Source organism: Cervus elaphus, chromosome 9 (genome assembly GCF_910594005.1).
Source record: "Cervus elaphus chromosome 9, mCerEla1.1, whole genome shotgun sequence".
In the NCBI taxonomy this organism is placed as follows: Eukaryota; Metazoa; Chordata; class Mammalia; order Artiodactyla; family Cervidae; genus Cervus; species Cervus elaphus.
Genome location: NC_057823.1, coordinates 10135773 through 10156960, shown reverse-complemented (window position 1 = coordinate 10156960; position 21188 = coordinate 10135773). Strand labels below are relative to the sequence as shown.

At 44.5% G+C, this 21188-nt stretch overlaps 1 protein-coding gene across 1 annotated transcript in view; it reads left to right on the top strand.

Moving 5' to 3' along the window:
• NWD1 (NACHT and WD repeat domain containing 1) overlaps positions 1 to 21188 on the top strand; it is a 67035-nt gene that overhangs the window by 43041 nt on the left and 2806 nt on the right. Inside the window, exons 11-16 of the mRNA XM_043913879.1 lie at positions 3123 to 3395; positions 9199 to 9289; positions 12461 to 12615; positions 14508 to 14784; positions 16453 to 17003; positions 20100 to 20205. Of these exons, the coding sequence (XP_043769814.1) occupies positions 3123 to 3395; positions 9199 to 9289; positions 12461 to 12615; positions 14508 to 14784; positions 16453 to 17003; positions 20100 to 20205 (1453 nt within the window). The remainder of the gene's footprint in view (positions 1 to 3122; positions 3396 to 9198; positions 9290 to 12460; positions 12616 to 14507; positions 14785 to 16452; positions 17004 to 20099; positions 20206 to 21188) is intronic.

Sequence of the window (21188 nt, the reverse complement as noted above, 5' to 3'; positions counted from 1 at the left end):
AGATATGCAGATGACGCCACCCTTATGGCAGAAAGCTAAGAAGAACTGAAGAGCCTCTTGATGAAAGTGAAAGAGGAGAGTGAAAAAGTTGGCTTAAAATTCAACATTCAGAAAACTAAGATCATGGCATCTGGTCCCATCACTTCATGGCAAATAGATGGGGAGACAGTGTAAACAGCAGCTGACTTTATTTTTTTGGGCTCCAAAATCACTGCAGATGGTGATTGCAGCCATGAAATTAAAAGACACTTACTCCTTGGAAGGAAAGTTATGACCAACCTAGATAGCATATTAAAAAGCAAAGACATTACTTTGTCAACACAAGTCCATCTAGTCAAGGCTATGGTTTTTCCAGTAGTCATGTATGGATGTGAGAGTTGAACTATAAAGAAAGCTGAGCACCGAAGAATTGATGCTTTTGAACTGTGGTGTTGGAGAAGACTCTTAGAATCCCTTGGACTGCAAGGATATCCAACCAGTCCATCCTAAAGGAAATCAGTCCTGAATATTCATTGGAAGGACTGATGTTGAAGCTGAAACTCCAATATCTGGCCACCTGACACGAAGAGCTGACTCATTTGAAAAGACCCTGATGCTGAGAAAAATTGAAGGCAGGAGGAAGAGGGGACAACAGAGGATGAGATGGTTGGACGGCATCACCGACTCAATGGATATGAGTTTGAGTAAACTCCGGGAGTTGGCGATGGACAGGGAGGCCTGGCGTGCTGCAGTCCATGGGGTCGCAGAGAGTCGGACACGACTGAGCGACTGAACTGAACTATACACAAAGGGCTCCCCAGGTGGCGCTGATGGTAAAGAATCCCTGGCCAACGCGGGAGGTTTAATCCCTACATCAGGAAGATAGCCTGGAGGAGGAAATGACACCCCACTCCAGTATTCTTGCTGAGAGAATCCCATGGACAGAAAAGCCTGGAGGGCTACAGTCCATGGGGTCGCAGAGTCAGACGTGACTGAGCGTCTGAGCATACAGGCACAATAAGTATAAAACACACATTGGATTTCAAAGACTCAGTATCATAAAATATAATGTAAAATATTTCAACAATAATTTTGAATTGATTATATGGTGAAATGACAACATTTGAATATATTGGGTTAAAAAAGTATTTCATTGAAATTGATATCTCTTGTTTCCTTTTTTTACCTTTTTAAATGTGGCTTATAAAAAATTTAAAATCGTGTGTGGCTTACATTGTATTTTTATTGGACAGTGTAGGCTTAACTATTACAGAGGTGTGGGTTGTTTTCAAAACTGATTATAGAAATCAGCTATGTTATCAGCAAAAGTTGGGAAAATACAGCAAAGAAATAATATATAATAAATAACTTCAAACCTAACCATTATCATAATTTTGCTTTTTGCAGTGCGCATGTGTGTATATATGTGCATGTGTGTATGAAAGAAAATGGGGATAAAACCACATATACAGTTTTATAAAATGATCTTTGCCCACAACCTTAAAAATTCTTCAAAATCAGCATGTTTAGTGATTTCATAGGATTGCATTGCATGGCTCTGCTGTAGTTTATTTAACTGATCTCTTAATACTGGACATATAGGTTGCTTCCAGTTCTTCACATGTTCAAATAGCTGAGGTAACTTTCCTTATACGTATATACATATGTATGTATCTTTCTGTGTGTCTTTTCCTAGTCCTTTAGTGTAAATCCCACAGGTAGAATTAATAGAATTATTTAAATGATTACTTTCGATGAAAAGGTACTTTAGGGGGTAAGGTTAAGGATGAAACTTCTTTAATTATTCATCGGTAATTACTTGGAATGAACATATATGCAAATGGCATGGCTGTTTTTCTATTTTTTAAAACTGTATTTTAGAGCAATTTTATTTATTTACTTTTAAAAACATGTGTTTGAGAAGTAATACCCTTTTTTTCCCTAAAAAATATATATTTATTTGTTTTTGGTTGTGTTGGGTCTTAGTTACAGCTTGCAGGATCTTGTGTTGTGGCTTGCGGGCCTCTCTTTAGCTGTGGTGCCCGGGTTCCAGAGTGTGTGGGCTCTCTAGTTGAGACACATGGGCTTTGTTGCCCCATGGCAGGTGGGATCTTAGTTCCCTGACCAGGGAGCAAACCTGTGTCCCCAGCATTGAAAGGTGGATTCTTAACTGCTGGGCCACCAGGGAACTCCCAGTAGTTTTAGATTTGTGGAAAAACTACAGAGATAGTAGAGAGGGTTCCTGTATGGCCTTGTTCCAGCTTTCTCCAATGCCAACATCTTATATAACAAGTGTACATTTATCAAAGCTAAACATTAATATGGACAATTACCATCAATTCAACTCCACACTTCATTTGGATTTTATCAGTTTTTCCACAAATGTTCTTTTGCCATTCCAGAATCCATTCCAGGATCCCTTCCACTTCCCCACTCCTTTTTTCTTTTCAATTAAATTAAAAAAAAATTTGCTGGTTACTTCTTTTTAAATTTATTTACTTATTTTTGGTTACAGTAGGTCTTCATTGCTGTGCCCAGGCTTTACAGAACCTACTCTTTGTTGCGGTACATGGGCTTCTTTCTCATTGCAGTGGCTTCTCTTTTGCAGAGCACAGGCTCTAGGCACACGGGCTTTAGTTATTTCAACATATGGGTTCAGTAGTTGTGGTACACAGGCTTAGTGGGATAGAACCCATGTTCCCTGCATTGGCAGGTGGATTCTTATCCACTGTACCTCCAGGGAAGTCCTTCCCTCCTTTTTCGTTAAACTGATGGGAATGTTGACAATAAAATGTATAAACTCTAAAAAAGAGCAGGTTTTAATATAGTCAATATTTTGTAATAACTATAAATGGATGGCATCACCAATTCAATGGACATGAGTTTGAGCAAACTCCGGGAGATTGTGAAGGACAGGGAAGCCTGGCGTGCTGCAGTCCATGGGGTTGCAGAGAGTCAGACACATCTGAGCGACTGAACAAAAACAAATAAATGGAAAGGAACCGTTAAAATTTGTATAAAGGTAAAAAGATTTTAATTACAATGACCAAAAAGAAAAAAGAACAGGTCTTGCTTTTGACTCTGGCAAACTTGCAGTCTAGGTCCCCCTCTGACATGGCTCTGTCTTTTCATCATTCTGTTAGATCAGTGCTTGGAACCTGGAAACTGCAGAGCTGATTTTTCGTATCCTGGGGGATGCCTCTGACCCCTGGGTATGCATGGCAGTGCTGGCTTTCCAGGCCACACTGCTGACTGTGTCCCAGGGTGGCATGATCGGTCTGTGGAGCTCAGCCACGGGAACTCTGCAGAGGAAGCAACATTTGTCCAGCGTCAAAGAAGATACACTTGCCTGTGGGGTCTCAGTCCAGAAACAAGGAAGGATGGTTACCGGGTCCAGCACAGGCTCCATCTCTTTGGTAAGCAACTAATGTTGACTGAGTCAACATTAATTCAGCTCCAAAGTGTTAAGATGACCTAGAAGTTGGGAGAAACCATCTCACTTTTGGTCTTTTTTTTTTAACCTTTTATTTCATATTAAGAGTATACCTGATTAACAATTCTGTGACAGTTTCAGGCGGACAGCAAAGGGATTCAGTCATACATATATGTGTATCCATTCTCCTCCAAATCCCCTCCCATCCAGGCTGCCACATAACATTGAGCAGAGCTCCCTGGGCTATACCATAGGTCCTTGTTGGTTATCCATTTAAATATAGCAGTAGGTACATGTCAGTCTCAAATTCCCTAACTATCACTTCCCTACATCCTCCCCACAATCATAAATTCCTTTTCTAAATCTGTGAGTCCGTTTCTGTTTTGTAAATAAGTTCATTTGTATCATTTCTTTTTAGATTCCACATATAAGGGATGTCATATAGGTCCATCCATGTGCTGCAGATGGCATTATTTCATCACCTTTGATCTTTTAATGAATGACACTTGGCTTCTTCATTCTAGGGGTTTGCAATTCAGCAGAGTCCAGGAAACATCTCTTGGTGTCTCCTGGGGGCTGGCCAATGTGCAACTGTTGATGCTCAGTCTTTCTGCAGATGCTCTGGGAGAAAATATAGAACATTTATCAGAAGTGTCCCTGATGAGGGGATAGGACTTGGGTTTCTATCTACCAGCTCCATCAATGATTAGGTGAGGGCTGCTCCCAGGAGCATTAACACAGGGGCCAAGTGTATGAGGGAGTGAGGTCAGAAAGAACAACCTCCCAGCGCAGAGTTTCAGGAGTGCAGTGAGCACCCTTCAGGAACAGAGGAGTACATTGAGGGGATATGGATGGGGCACCAAGATTGAGTTATATCAGAGTTGCAGGTGGATGGACAAGGGCACCACGTCATGCACTAGGGGGCTATAGAGCTAAGAGTCTAACCACACCCTCAGTCTGGGGAGGAACTCAGTCTAGGGAGGGAGCCAGGCTCTCCAACGACTTACAGTCATACTAAGAGGAACAGAGTCTGTTTTCACTAGAGGTAGAAATAGCATGTTCTTGCTTGGGTGAAGGGACAAATGCTTCTGATAGAGGCAGTCTTGGAAGGTTCCTCTCCAGGGAGGCAGCCTCAGAAGTAGAAAGGATTACTAAGATGAATAAGCAAGGATGGAGGGAATAGGGGGTTGCGTGGTGAGGCGGTAGGAACACGCTTGGTGTTACAGAGAAAAGAGAAGTGGAGTGGAAATAGATCACAGAGGGTTTTGCGTGTCCTATTGAGGAGGTGAGAGTTTCAGGAAGGGAGAAATATGGCCACTAAAGAATCATCCCTTAACCAACAAGGACCTACTTTACAGCACCGGGAACTCTGCTCAATGTACAGCAGCTGGTTGGGAGGGAAGTTTCGGGGAGAACGGGTACATGTATACGGGTGGCTGAGTCCCTTTGCTGTCCGCCTGAAACTATCACAGCATTGTTAATTGGCTGTGTTGTTGTTGTTCAGTTGACCAGTTGTATCTGACTCTTTGCTACCCCACTGACTGCAGCACACCAGGCTTCCCTGTGCCTTACCATCTCCCGAAGTTTGCCAAGTTCATGTCCATTGCATTGGTGATGCTGTACCGCCATCTCATCCCCTGATGCCTTCTTCTTCTCTGCTCAATCTTTTCCAGCACCAGGGACTTTTCCAATGGGTCAGCTGTTCGTATCAGGTGACCAAAATACTGAAGCTTCAACTTCAGCATCAGTATAGTATATTAGCTATACTCCAATGCAAAATAAAAGGTTTTAAGGTCCAGATTTCTGGACCTCATGCCTCATAGCCTCCCTGAGCAATCAAGGCACCAAATGTGATCCTGAAGATAATCTCAGTCCTTTTATCAGGTCTCTTGATTGCTTCCCATCACTCTTTCAGTCGCTGATTGTTTTCATTAATATCCTGCAGCCTAGCAAGGAGCATGAACTCTAGGGTCAGACCCACTGGGTTTAAAAATCCCAGTCCTGAATGTAAATTGGTGCAGCCACTATGGAAAACAGTACGGAGGTTCCTCAAAAAACTAAAACTAGAGTTGCCATATGATCCAGCAATCCCATTCCTGGGCGTAAATCCAGAGAAAACTCCAATTCAAAAAGATACATGAACCCCAATATTCATTGCAGCACTATTTACAATAGTCAAGACATGGAAGCAACCTAAATGTCCTTCAGACAGATGAATGGATAAAGAAGATGTGGTACATATACACAATGAAATACTATTCAGCCATACAAAAAGAATGGAATAATGCCATTTGCAGCCACATGGATGGACCTAGAGAGTATCTCACTAAGTGAAGTGAGCCAAAAAGAGAAAGACAAATACCATACGATATCACTTATATGTGGAATCTAAAATATGATACAAATGAATTTATTTAAAAAACAGAAAGAAACTCACAGATAGATAATGAACTTTTGGTCACCAAAAGGGGAAAGAGGATGGGGGGTAGGGATAAATTAAGAGTTTGAAATTAACAGATACAAGCTACTATATATAAAATAGATAAACAACAAGGCCTTCCTCTATAGCATAGGGAACTATATTCAATAACCTGTAATAAACTATAACGGAAAAGAATATATATATTCAATCACTTTGTCATATACCAGAAATTGACACAATGTTGTAAATCCACTATTCTTCAATAAGCAAACAAACAAAGACAAACCGGAAAAAAAAGGAAAATCCCAGTTATACCTTTACCGAGTTGTACGCTTGGGCTACTCAGCCCTTCTTTGAGCTTCAGTTTCCTCATCTGTAAAATGGGGGCAAACATGGAAACTACATCCAGGGCACTAAAAGGGATGAACAGGTGGGCACCTCTTCAGGCTTCCAATTGGCCGGGGTAGGGTGGGGGCAGTAGGATAACACTGGAGTAAACTGAAAATACGATGTTAGTTAAGTTCAGATTTCTCCCTGTGTAACTCATCTGTGATGCCCTATTCCAGTCCCCTCAATTCAGAAGGCTATTCTGTCGGTCCCCAAGCTACTGATGGTAATGCCCTCGGTTAGGAATGCCTGTGGTGCTCGCCTGGGCACACATCACTCATTGGGGACTCTAATGTGTTTCTCCCATGGAGCCCCTATTTATGACTGGGTCGGCTCTTGTGGTTCTTTTTTTTAATCATCATGGGATGCACTTCAGCTAAAAACCATCAGAGAACTTCGAGGAAGGTAGATAGCATGCCTGAGGGCCACACAATTTTGAGGGTGGGGTGCCAAGCCTTTTGTGGATCAAATCTTTGTTGAAAAATTTAAAACATATGGGGAGGAGTTAGGATGTAGGAAGGGGAAGGCAGTGTCATCCAAGTGGTCACTTATCTTGGTTCCCAGAGTTTTCTGAAAGAGGCACCTTCATGGGTGGGCAGCCTGGTTCCTTATCTAGTGGTTTTGCTAGCAGCTGCCAATTTGTTTATTCAAAATGGATGTCTTTGGAAATGGATGCCTCAGCAGTCAAAAAGCTTGATGTCAGGCACTTATATTACAGTTGCACATCAGGGACCCTGCAGCTAGTTGAGTCTATTTTTTTTCCCAGTCCCTCTCTCCCCACACCCGCACACTTGGTCTCTGCGTTGACGCTCCTGGGAGCAGCCTCTACCCAATCTGAAAGAGAGGTGGGGGGTAGAAACCCACCCAGCTCTTGATCCCTAAGTGGGGGCAACTCTGATGCAAACTCTGCTCTCTCTCTCAGAGCATCCCCAGCACGACTCACGTACATTTGCCCACATTGGTACCTGCTTGTTGAGCCACACTGATTGGCTGTGACTCCTTGTCTCAATTCTCCACGCTATACCAGTGTTTGCTAGGATCAACCCCCAAATAAACTAGTCACACTCAAATACTACTCTCAGTGTCTTTTTCTGGCAGAACTCAAACTGGATCCCTAGAAACATGTATATCGGGGCAGAAAACTGTTGGCATGACTGGACAATAATCCCCAGCACCCCCAAAAAGCTGGTGGTCAGGCTGAAGAGAGATCAATTCTGCTCTTTAGAAGGATGGTGACTGGGTTGTAAGAACTAGGGGTCTCTAGAATCTCACTAATGTTCAGATCCTAGCCCTGCTGGGGAGAAAGTCTTGATCCTACTTTCAAAACATTTGAAGACAGTGGTAAAATCAACTTAAACTAAAGAAGCAGTCAAGTCCACTCGAAGTACAGATTAAATTGATCCAGACCCCTGCACTAGAGGCTCAAAGGAAGCATCTTCTTTCTAAGGTTAAATATTATTTAGGTTCTACTCTCCTTTTAGAGGGGCTTCCCAGGTGATGCTAGCAGTAAAGAACCCGTCTGCCAATGTAGGAGACGCAGGAGATGTGGGTTTGATCCCTGGGTTGGGAAGATCCCCTAGAGAAGGAAATGGCACCCCACTCCAGTATTCTTGCCTGGGAAATCCCACGGACAGAGGAGCCTGGAGGGCCACAGTCCATGGGGTTACAAAAAGTTGGACATGACTAAGCAACTGAACACTCATACATGTATAAAATAAATAACTGGCAGGGGCCCACTGTATAACACAGGGAGCTCTGCTCAATGTTCTGTGGTGACCGAAATGGGAAGGACATCTAAAAAAGAGTGGATACATGTGTGCATGTGTGCTAAGTTGCTTTAGTCGTGTCTGACTCTGTGCAACTCTTTGGACTGTAGCCCTCCAGGCTCCTCTGTCCATGGGATTCTCCTTTCATGAGTACTGGAGTGGGTTGCCATGCCCTCCTGCAAGGGATCTTCCCAGCCCAGGGATCGAACCTGTGTCTCCTGCGGCTCCTTCATTGCAGGTAGATTCTTTACCGCTGAGCCACGGGGAAGCCCTCTATGTACACGTATGGCTGATTCACTTTGCTGCACTGTGTGTTCGTAGAAACTAATATAACGCTGATTGAGAGGTTGGGATTGACATATATACATCATTATATATGATAGATAACCAACGAGAACCTTCAAAAGACTCTCTTTCACAGTGAAACATCTATGGAAAAGAATTACTCATCCTACTGTCTCCATTTCCCTCAAAATTAAAGCACAAATTGTAAAAAGAAAAAGAAGAAAGAAAAATGGATCTTTGTGGCTGAGTAGGCACTCCCATCTTGGAGGAGAGCTGGCTACTCTGTCAGGCAGACACACACTGCCCCTTAAGGAGGGAGAAGGCCCAAACTAACACACAGAGAGAGAATTTTATGTTTAATTTTTTCTTGTCCTGCCTTAAAATAAAAATTGTATTTCATCAACAACCATTGCAGAAATTAACTTCCTCCTGCCCCTGCTTCAGGCAAAAACAACCAAAAATAAACCCAAACCTTCCTTTAAGAGCTGAACAAAATTTCATCTCTGCAACTCGGGAATGGGGAGCACGGTACTGCCCTCTTTCAGCTACAATCTGTCTTTCGATCTTATTTATGATTTCTGAGCTCCTTTGGGGGCAGAAAACTAGAGTGCTGTGATAGTCGCCGGGTCCCGGAGTTGGTTACAACAATAACATCAACAGTAGTAATAACACTCCCACTTTGGGAGGGTTGAATAGAGACAGAAGGCTCCATCCCATGCACGTCTTACCCCACGATAGCCCCGTGAGGCAGTCCTGGCGTCATCGCCCACTTACCAGATGAGGAAACTGAGGCAGCCTGGGGCCAAAGGAATTTCCTTAGGATCACAGAGCTGGTGAGTGGCGGAGCCTTGCATCACACACAAGCCCTTGACCCTAAACCCTTAACCTGGTGGAAATGCCTGATGGGCATCCTTGATTCTGCACAGGTTTCCTCCGAAGGAGACAGCCTGCTGGAAAAGCTTCCGGAAGCTGTGGGTTTCTTGGTGGTCTCTGAAGATGAGTCTCTTCTTGCTGCAGGTAGCGTCTAGCTCTCATTTGGAGTCATGAGGCGGCAACTCCAGATTTGGTTGGAAGTGGAGAGGGGACTGGGGAAACGGGGAAGCGGGTTGGCAAATTCTTTCTGCACAGGGCCTCATAGCTGTCATAATTATCCAACCCTGTCCTGGTAATGCAAAAGCCACCATGGATGATGTTTCAAGTGAGTATGGCTGTGTGCCAATAAAATTTGCATGGATGCTGAGAGACTTCCCTGGAGGCCCAGTGGTTAAGACTCCACACTTCTAATATAGAGGGCAGGGGTTCAATCCCTCATCAGGGAATTAAGATCCCATATGCTATGCAGTGTGGCCAAAGAGTTAAGAAAAAATACTTTCAAAAATGCTGGAATTTGAATTTTATACCATTGTCATGTGTTATGAAATAGTAATCTTATTTTAGTTTTTTCAAGGATGGAAAAAACTTAAAAGCTACTAGCTCACATATAAAAATAGATGACCAGCCAATCTTTGCCCATGGGCTGTAGTTTGTCAACCCCTGTTCTGGACAAATCTCTGAAACTTTCTGGAATTCTGTTCCCTTATCTCTGAAGTGAGAGTGGTTATTCCTGCCTGAGAGCTACAGGGATAGAGAGGCATGGGGTGAGAGGATAGAGTACACTCAGCCCACACAACCCCTGATTTTAGGAGCTTCCAGGCTAGCAGGAAATATAAGTGATTAGGTAGCCACAAGAAAGATTGGTTGGTGCCATGTTCAGATAAGAATCAGGGGTTATAGGAACATATGACTTAGTCTGAAGCAAGCTTGGATTCCCAAGCTTTCTGGTAGAGGTGAGAAACAGGTGCTCCATATCCTGATTTTATTTTTAAAGAAAAAAATTTTAGAGTAGTTTTAGGTTCACAGCCAAACTAAGCAAAAGGCACAGAGAGGTCCAGGTACCTGCTTGCTCCCACTCACACATAGCCTCCCCCATTTTCAACATCACCCACCGGAGCGGCGCGTTTGTTGCAACTGATGAAACGACACTGACATCCTCATGCAAAGTCCACGGCTCACATTATGCTTCACTCTTGGTGTTGTATATTCTGTGGGTTTGGACAAATGGGTAATGATGTGTATCCATCATTGTTGCGTCATACAGATCACTTTCACTGTCTTTGAAAGTGAAAGTGTATTCGCTCAGTCTGTCTGACTCTTTGCAACCCAGGAACTGTAGCCCGCCAGGCTCCTCTGTCCGTGGAATGCCCCAGCAAGAATACTGGAGTGGGTAGCCCTTCCCTTCTCCAGGGGATCTTACCAACCCGGATCGAACCCGGGTCTCCCACATTGCAGGCAGATTCTTTACCGTCTGAGCCACCTTAGATCAGTCTAATTTTTTTTTAATGTTCATTTCTATTTTTTTATTTGGCTGTATCAGGTCTTAGTTGCGGCATGTGGGATCTTCCTTCCATCATGTGAGGTCTTTTATTACTGTCATGGACTCTCTAGCTGTGGCACATGGGCTTAGTTGCTCTGCGTCATGTGGGATCTTAGTTTCCCGACGAGGGATTGAACCCTCGTCCCCTGCATTGCAACGTGGATTCCCAACCACTGGACAATCAGGAAAGTCCCAGTCCAATTTTTAAAGATTAATCAGTTTATTTATTTGGCTGCACTGGGTCTTAGTTGTGACAGGCGGCACCTTTGATCATTGTCGCATGTGGGATCGTTAGTTGCAGCCTGTGAACTGTTAGTTGCATCGTGTGGGATCTAGTCCCCTGACCAGGGATAGAACCCAGGCCCCTGCTTAGGGAGCATGGAGTCTTAGCCACTGGACCACCAGGGAAATCCTTCAGTCTGATTTTTACAAAGCCATTTCCAGGGGCCAAGACCCTTTAGACCAGCGCTGTCCAGTAATGAAAACTACAAATGTGAACCATATTTGTATTGTGAATGTTCTTGTGACCCCATTTTAAAAGGTAAAGAGAAATAGTGGCATTTGTGTTATTAATATGTCTTATTTAATGCAATAGACCCCCAAACCCAACATGAAATCAGCATGACTTTAACGGGGGTCTACCCCTCCAGATTGTCACAGAGCCTCGGTTTGAGTTCCCAAGCCACCCAGCTATCCCACTGGCTATTTATTTTACATACGATAGTGTATATGTGTCCCTGCTCTCCTCTCCTCTCTCCCATCGCCCCCATCCCGCAACCTCGTGTCTGTAAATCTGTTCTCTATGTCTGCATCTCCACTGCTGCCCTGCAAATAGGTTCATCAGTACTGAAAGGCAGATTCTTAACCACTGGACCACCAAGGAGGTTCCTGTTGCTGTTTTGCTAAACCTGCCCCCTCCTTCCTCTCCTTCACCTCCTCTTCCTTCTGCTCCAGCCACACTGGCTTCCATGCTTCTCTCAAACACAGCAGGCCTCGCCTTCCTTCTGGGTGTCTCATACTATTCCCCCCTCTTCCAGTGCCCGCCACCTCTTCATCTCTCTAAAAGCAATGCAAATGTCCTACAACAAATTACCGCACAAGCATTGGTGGTTAAAACAACAGAATATCTTCATTCACGGTTCTAGTGTCAGGAAGTCCAAAATCAAGGCATTGGTAGGACTGGCAACCTCCAAAGTCTTCTGAGAAGTATCCTTTTTTTTTAAAGCTGTTGTTTTTTCTTCACTTGTTTGTTTTTTGCCTCTTCCAGCTTCTGCCAGGATTCCTTGGCTTATGGCCACATCTCTCCAGTCTCTGCCTCCATCTTCATGTTGCCTTCTGTGCTATGTGTGTCTCTGAGTCCTGTTTTTCTCATGGCATCCAGCCCCTGACTTCATTGCCCTTAACACATTTTCTTTTCCTTCCTTCCTCCTGCCCTTCCACCCCTCCTTCCATCTTCAAAATGTATTTACCATGTGCCCAGCTTTTTTCTGGGAGACCACGAGCAACCCAAACAGGCAGAACCAGCTCTCTGAAAACTCATAGCCTTGTGATAATAAATAACTTCACGGTTTTCAATGAGGTTATTGATCACTGTTGTGCTCACCCTTCCCCAACTGTAGGCTCTATGAGGATGAGGCCTAGTCTATCTTTTTCACTACTGTATTCTTTCCACCTGCATATAGTAGGTGCTCAAAAAAAATCTTAATTGATTGAATTCAATTACTTTCAAACTCCTCAAGGATTGAAAGGTATAATCTTGGTCTCTGCTGTTTTAGGTTTTGGAAGTTCCGTGAGGATATTTTTGGAAGATGCACAAGGGTTTCATCGATTCATGGCCACTGACCTTGAACATGAAGATGTGGTAGAGACAGCCATTTTTGGTCCTGAAAACAATCTGATTGTCACCGGGTCCCGGGATGCGCTCATTCAGGTGAGGGGGAGATGCATGGCCCATCATCCTCACCTTCACCTCTGGAAAAGAAAGTATGATTCTTTTTCTAAACAAAAATATTTATTTATTTGGCTGTTCCAGGACTTAGTTGCAGTATGTGGAATCTTGTAGTTTTGACATGCAAATTCTTAGTTGTGGCACATGGGATCTCCAGGTCCCTGAACTGAGAGCAAGGAGTCTTAGCCACCAGACTACGAGGGAAGTCCCAAAGTATGGTTCTTTAGGGATCATTTGGCTTCAAAATACAGAAACCCACAAAAACTAGTGCAGGAAAAACAGGGCAGGTCATTGGACAGACTTGGGGAGGTGGTCTTCTGGGACTCAGAGACAGACCTAGGGGGAGTTATTAAAACATTTCAACAAAAGAGAGAACATTCCCGCTAAACCTAAAATACTGGGAAGGTTTTGACTTTCAGAGGAGCAGGGCTGGGGAGATGGGGAAAAGATTCCTATTAAGCTCAAAGTTCTCCAAGCTGGGGAGAGGAGCATGTAATACAATAACAGTAACATTCTGGTCTTAGGACCTCTTTAGATTTTTAAAGTTATTGAGAACCTTCAAGGGGCTTTCATGTATGTGGACTATATCAACATGATTCATATATTTTTAACAAATGATCTATTTTGAAATAGTTTTAGGTTTTACAGAAGAGTTGTGAAGAAAGCCCAGATAGTACTCATATGTATGTGTGTGTGTGTGTTAGGAACTCAGTCATCCAACTCTGTGTGACCCCATGGACTGTGGCCCACCAGGCTCCTCTGTCCATGGGATTCTCCAGGCAAGAATACTGCAGTGGATTGCCATTCCCTTCTCCAGGAGATCTTCCTGACCCAAGGATTGAACCCGGATCTCCCACATTTCAGGCAGATTTTTTACCACCTGAGCCACCAGGGAAGCCCCATATATATATGTATGACTTTCAGAGGAGCAGGATTGGACATATTTATATATACGCACATATATATGTACATATATGTATATGTATGTACATATACAAATGATTACACACACACACATATATATATATGAGTACTCTCTGGGTCTCTTTGCAACTCTTCCTTAAAACATAAAACCATACGTATCAACTCTTCATCAGCTATCCTCAGGGTTAACATCTTATATCACATTGATCTCATTATCAAAACCAAGATATTAACATTGGGACAATATCATTTGGGACAAAACTCATCTACAGACCTTGATCCTATTTCACCAGTTTTTCCACAAATGTCACTTTTCAGATCCTGTATTGCATTTAGTATCTATTGATACTTGCCATGTTAAAATTTTAAATGCCAAAATCTAAAAATACTTCTCCATTAAGTCCTCAACATGACATATGAATATAATAACAGGCTTTTGTGAAAACAGTTGTTATTTTCTGAAACACACACCAAAAAATCATGAAAAGTGTTATCATTTCATATTTTGGCAAATCTCTTTCTTGTCTGGCTTCATAGAAGACAATCAGATTCTCATATTTGATTCTAAATTCTCCCATCTGTTGTGATAACATATTCCATGGTCTCTCGAAGACTCTACTGCTCATTTATGAGAGGACGAATGTGTAAAAAGACAAATGACCTCTTAAATTACTGCAAAAATAATTGTGTTTCTGTAGATCTCCCTGAAACTCCCCTTTTGCAGAACCACCTGGAGGGTAACTTCCAGGGGTTCCCCAGGACACATTTTGAGAACCGCCATGGTAGCTGATTGATGAGATGGAGGGAAGTTTGAGGGGGTGAGGAAATGTGAGGGCCCTTGAACTCCAGCCTGAAAGTTTATCTAAGGCAGAGAAGCGAGCTTCAGAATATTCCTAAACTACAGCAGCATAAGGAAGAAGTCAGCCCTGCCCCTCCACTTCCATCCGCAGGTGTGGAGTCTGTCAGCGCAGGGGACTCTGCTGGACGTCTTGGACGGTGTCGGGGCCCCCGTGAGCCTGCTGGCCCGGGCTGGGGCCCTGGTGGCATCTGCTTCCCGTCAGTCGTCATCTTTTAAAGTCTGGGACCTCACCTGCGCTCAGAAGCCGAGGGCCTGTAACCCGTTCCTGGACCGCACCGGCCTCACGGCGGTGTCACACAATGGCAGCTACGTATACTTCCCTAAAACCGGGGACAAAAACAAAGTCAGCATTTGGGCCTTGGCAGAAGGTTTGTAAGATTTAAGCACAGCCATTTGCGTGGGTAAGAACTGAAGCCCCCGTCTTGGTCTCTTTGGGTTGTCATAACAAAGCACCATAGACAGGAAAAGGAGAAGCTTAAAGAACAGACACTCATTTCTCATGGATCTGGAGGCTAGAAAGCCTGAGATCAAGGCACTGGCAGATCAATGTCTGTCGAGAGCCCACTGATCGGTTTGCAGATGGCCACCTTCTCACTGTGCCCTCCGATGGCAGAGAGCAGAGAAAGAAGCAAGCTCTAGAGTCTCTTTTTACAAGGGCACTAATTCCATTAATGGGGACCCCACCCTCTTGATCTAATCACCTTCCAAAGGTCCCACCTCCTAACACCATCACATTAGGGGGTTAGGACTTAACACATATTTGGGGGTAGGACCCAAACATTCAGTGTGTGACACCCCACTCCAGTTGGGTTAAAAGTGGCTGATAGAAGACAGGACTTGATTTTATAAATTTCTAGCTTGTGGTCATTGATTATTTGATTGTCAATTCCTGTTTTAGTTGAGGCTTCCCTGGAGGCAGGGTTCCTGATGGGGACATTTGCACAAGTGGTATATAGAGGGGAACTCCCAGGAGGAGAGATTAAGGAAGCAGGCTGGGTGGGAGCAGCACTGAACATGGGGCTGGTCTCAGCCTGACTCCACAAGGAGCCCGGGGACATGAATTGCACTTCACAGCTGTCCCATCTTGAAGCAAAGGGACCAGCCTTTTTACTCCCGTAGCAGGCAGTCACTGGCCATCCTAGGTGGTGGGCTCATCCCCCAGGCATTTCTAAATGAGGTGCTTCCTTCACTCAACAGCCATGAGGTTTTGGACCTGGGAGAACTGACTGGTAAAGGGGATCTGGGCATGGCAGCAGTAATGCCTGCTCAATCCCCACTGGGTGGGTGGAGGCATAGAAATTCCTGTTGTTGTTCAGTCACCAAGTCACGTCCACTGAATCGGTGATGCCATCCAACCTTCTCATCCTCTGTTGTCCTTTTTTCCTCCTGACTTCAATCTTCTGCCTGGCTAATCATAAAGTGAGAAAAGAGATTCACTCTCAAGTTCATGTCTGGATTGGACGGACATTGGTTTAGTGCTAGTCTTGGAGCCAAACTCTGGAAGTTAACAGTGAGCAAGACAGATGAAGTTGCAGATTTTGAGGTGCTTGCCTGCTTGTCGTTGGGGAGAGCAGGATGTGAAGAAACAGAGTAAGGTGGTGGGCAAGGAGATAGGAGTCAGTAAACCACAGCCCAGGGGCCAAATCCAGACACACATTTGTTTCCACATTGTTTGTGGCCGCCTAAGGCTGTGTCAGCAGAGTTAAGTGTTGACAGCAGAGAGCATATGGGGCAAAAATATTTACTCTCCTACCCTTTTACAGAGGGTGGCAAAAGGAAACATTTGGGATGAGAGGTTCTAAAGACCAGAGAGAGGCATGTATATTGGTTCTGAGAAATCTTCAGAGGGTCTGAGTCAGGGCAGTGAGATGTGATTTTCATATTTTAAAGCTTGGATGATTGGTGAGCGGGAGTGAAAGCAGGGAGACTGGCAATAGCCAAGTTGAAGGGTAACAAAAGCATTTTTTAAAATCGTTTAAAGAGGGGAACCAGTGTCCCTGTGATCCATTCTTGATGCGGTCTTCTCTCTATGACAGGTGAGGAGCAAGATGCTCTGGACACCTCCAACGAGGTCAGGTGTCTGGAGGTCGCCGAGCAGGCCAATCTCCTTTTCACTGGCCTCGTTTCAGGGGTTGTCCTGGTGTTCCCCCTGAATTCCAGACAAGACGTGATGTGTATCCCTCCTCCAGAAGCCCGGAAAGCCGTCAACTGCATGGCTCTCAGTAAGGACGAGGGCCACCTGGCCATTGCCTATGACAGCACCGTCCTGGTGCTGGACATCAGCCCGGGGGACCCCTGTCCGGTCATCGATGGGCCAGTATACACCTTCTATACCCAACTGCCTGCCACCATAGCCAGTGTGGCCGTTCTGGCTGACTATCGCGTCATCTACGGCATGATCAACGGCGACCTCTTCCTTTATGAGTGTGTGAGTTCCAAGGTGTTCCCTCTGGAGGCCCATGGGAGCCGAGTCACCTGCGTGGAGGTCAGCCACAAAGAGCAGCTGGCAGTCAGCGGGTCCGAGGAGGCGCTGTTGTGTCTTTGGGACCTGCAGGTGTGCAAGTGGAAATTCCAGATGAGCTACACGGTGGGTAGCCTGCCACAGCACGTGCACGTCCTGGCATTAGGAAACAGATGCTGGGCATCATGTATTAAGGGTACACCATATGCGGCCAACCGGGGTCATGACTAATATGAGTCAAGTGAGAGAGGTCCTCACCTCCAGGGGAGAGTCTTAGGGGATGCCAAAAAACTTGGCCATCCAGAGAAATAATGGTTTAGTTCAATGTTTAAAAAAATCAAAGTAAATGCAAAAAATACACACAAAATAAAATATCAACATTTACTTATTTTCAAATATTTTATATATGTATTTATGTTTGGCTGTGCTGGGTCTTCACTGCTGCACGGGCTTTTCTCTGGTTGCAGCGAGTATGGGCTACTCTCTAGCTGAGGTGCCCAGGCTTCTCATTGTGGTGGCTTCTCTTGTTGCAAAGCATGGGCTCGAGGGAACGCAGGCTTCTGTAGTTGTGGCTCCTGGGCTCTAGAGCACAGGCTCAATAGTTGCGGTACAAAAGCTTAGCTGCTCCACGGCATGCGGGATCTTCCCGGACCAGGGATCAAAGCTGTGTCTCCTGCATTGGCAGGCGGATTCTTTACCAATGAGCCACCGGCAAAGCCCAAAATATCAACATTTAAAATAAAGACAGGATTGGAACTTTGTGAGCAGTCCACTGGTTAACACCCCCAGCTTCCAACGCAGGGGGCCCAGGTTCGATACCTGGTCAGGGATCTAAGGTCCCACGTGTCACACGGCACAGCCAAAAAGTAAAAATAAAATAAAGACAGGATCAGATCCTGCACTGGCACAGTCCTGCCTCACTCTTCTCACCCTGATCCTGTCCGGCCTTTCTTCCACCCAAAGGTTTGACTGTATGGCCCAAGCCAGGGCTGTTTCTAGTGCCGAGGAAGGCGTTGTGACCATAGCAGACAGTGTCCCACCTCTTGGAGTCCCACCTCCCCGCAGTGTTGGGGAGACACTGTGAGCTCCGTGAGGGCAGGATTTTTATGTGCTTTGTTCACTGAGGTGGTACCTGTCCCTAGGAGAGCTCCTGACCATTTAATGTTTGTTAAATGAAAACAAAGCAGCATATACATGATGGTTGGGGTGCAACAAGACCTTTGAAGAAAAATAGGGCAAGAAAAAGACATACAGCGTGGCAAGGGCTACTATCAAGAAAGTCAGGTAAGTCTGGTGGAAGAGCATTTTAGGCAGAAGGAACAGCAACTGTGAAGGCTCTGAGGAGGGAAACTGGTGATGCCTTTACATACAAAGTGTCTAAGAGTTTTCACATCCATCCCTTAAGAAGTTATTATAAATGTTGTATCAATATGATTGAGTTATATTATATATTTACATATTCATATGTATTATGCAAAATTGTTCAGTCTCTACTGCCGACTCTTTGTGACCCCATGAACTGCAGCATGCCAGGCTCCTCTGTCCTTCACTATCTCCCAAAGTTCACTCAAATTCATGTTCACTGAGTTGGTGATGCTATCTAACCATCTCATCCTCTGCCATCTCCTTCTCCTTTGGCTTCACTCTTTCCCAGCTTTGGGGTCTTTTCCATGAGTTGGGTCTTCACATCAGGCGGCCAAAGTATTGGAGCTTCAGCTTCAGTATCAGTCCTTCTAATGAATATTCAGGGTTGATTTCCTTTAGGATTGACTGGTTTGATCTGCTTGCAGTCCAAATATACATATTAAAATACCATTCTATAATTTATTCCTCACAACAATCTTATAAGGTTGTGCTATTATTCCAGTTTTCTCAGATGGGGAACAAAGATAGTACCTGAGGTTGCAAGATATAAGCATTGTTAATAAACTAAGGGAGACAACCTTGTAACTTAGAGAACAGAATATATGCAGTTTTATCTCAAAGTGGCTTCATCCCCCCGACTTATTCTTATGAAGTCGCTATAAGGCTGAGATATAAGTAATCTTTTGCCTTGTTGAGTTGGGAAATACCATCACAGCAGTTAAATACACCTAGCTTTTTCTTTTTAAACAAATAAACTTAATTTTGGAATAATTTTAGATTTACAGATTAAGTTGTGAAGATAGTTTGAAGGTTCCCATTTACCTGCTCCTCACCCAGCTTCCCCTGATATTACATCTTACATAGAGTATGTTTGTCAAAACTAAGAAAGTAACATGGGAACAAAATTATCAGCTATCAACTTTATTGGGATCACATGTTGTTGGGTTTTTTTCATTTGTATCTTTTTAAATTTTTAACTTATTTTTGGGTCTTCATTGCTTTGTGTGGGCTTTCTCTAGTTGCAATGAATGGCGTGACTCTCCTTTTAGATGCCCAGGCTTCTCATTTCTGTGGTTTCTCTTGTTGCAGAGCACAGGCTCTAAGCACACGGGCTTCAGCAGTTGCAGCATGCAGGATCAGTAGTTGTGGCGCTCAGGTTTAGGGGCTCCATGGCATGTGGAATCTTCCCGGACCAGGGGTTGAGCCTGGGTCCTCTGCATTGGCAGGTGGATTCCCACCCACTGTGTCACCAAGGAAGTCCAGGATCATGTGTTTTTCAGTGAGTTCCCTTCTTCTGTTCTAGGATTCCTAATTTCATTTAGCATATAGCTTTTAATTAAATACAATCGGAGCTAACACTTGTGTAACCAAGATCATTTAAGAAATTAAATCCTATAATTCCTGTTCTCCAATGCAAGATGTCACTAATCCCCTCAAACCAATCTCTTTGAAGATGTATTTTGGGCCAAGGAATATTGATGCTGTGCATCTCTCCAGGTTTTAACTTGTTCCGTCTCCCAAGAAGGAGCTTCCCAGGTGGTGCTAGTGTTAAAGTACCTGCCTGCCAATTCAGAAGACATAAGAGATGCAGGTTCAGTCACTGGTTCAGGAAGATCCCCTGGAGGAGGGCATGGCAACCCACTCTGGTATTCTTGCCTAGAGAATCTCATGGACAGAGGAGCCTGGTGGGCTCCAGTCCATAGGGTCCCAAAGAGTCAGAGATGACTGAAGCGACTTAGCACACATGCATCAACCAAGAGGTGTTTACAAGTCTGGCTTCTTATACAAGTGCCTTGGGGCTGGACTCCTAGGTGTCTTTCAGTTCTGAAATCAAGATCACATTGTCTTTTTCTACAGAATTCTTACTGTATAGGAGTCCAATGTGCTTGCTTCTCCAAGGATGACAAGTATGTCTATGCAGGCTTGAAAGATCGCTCCATAATTGTCTGGAGTGTCCTGGATGGTGAGTCATTTTGCTTTGAGGGTAGGACTGAGCTTAGATCTGGAGACAAAAGACCCTGTTCTGGATCCTTGCCTTTAGAGGGCTCTGCTCTGACCTCCTCTCATTGGGTCCATCTGCTTGGGGGGTAGGTATCTGCAGCCTCAGGGAACAGGCCCAACTGGAGCTATACCTCTTCTTTTAAAACCCATGCTCTGGGAACCTGGAACTCCAGAACAGCCTCCCCACCTGCCCCAGGAGCCCTCTTTAGGGCCTCTGTGGGCCTCTTTCCCAGGTCTATCCTTCTGAAAGTGGGCTGTGCCTTGAGTGTGCACACCCCCAGGCTGGGAGGGTGATTGTGGAATGGTATGCATGGAGTCTGGATTTGTGAGCTGGGCGGGGATTCATGTGTATGTATCTGAGGCCCCCTAGGGATGTAGGATGGAGCTGGATGTGGGAAGAGAAGGGGACAGTCACAGACAGCTGGGGTCTCCCACACCGTTATATTTGGACATGGAACTGGAGAGCCTGAGAGTCCTCAACCCAAACCTGACCTTCCAGGTGTTCTGAAGGTGTATCAACCAATGCAGAAGGATAGGATATATTTCATTTAATATAATAGTTTATTAGCTGGATTTACAGTGTTTACATATTGTATCTTATGGATGTTGACCTTCATTCATTCTCTTTTCTCAGGCCCTGTAAATGTTTGGGGAACCTTGTTTAAGATCAACCACTTTGAAAACTCCACATTTCTCGTTCTGTTTAACATCACACTAAGGACATATTAACAGAAGTTAACATTTCTTGTGTACTGAATACTGTCACCAAGTCATTTCATTATCTCAGTTCACACCTGCCTTTTATAAAATTTGAGGCTCTGAGAGATGGGGTGGGCTGTGGTTTGACACTCGTCTACCTGTTCCCCATGGGTACCTTTGTCACATTCTCCCATGGAGAAAGGAACCCTTATGACACTGTCAGGGAGGGGTAGGATTTATCGCTAT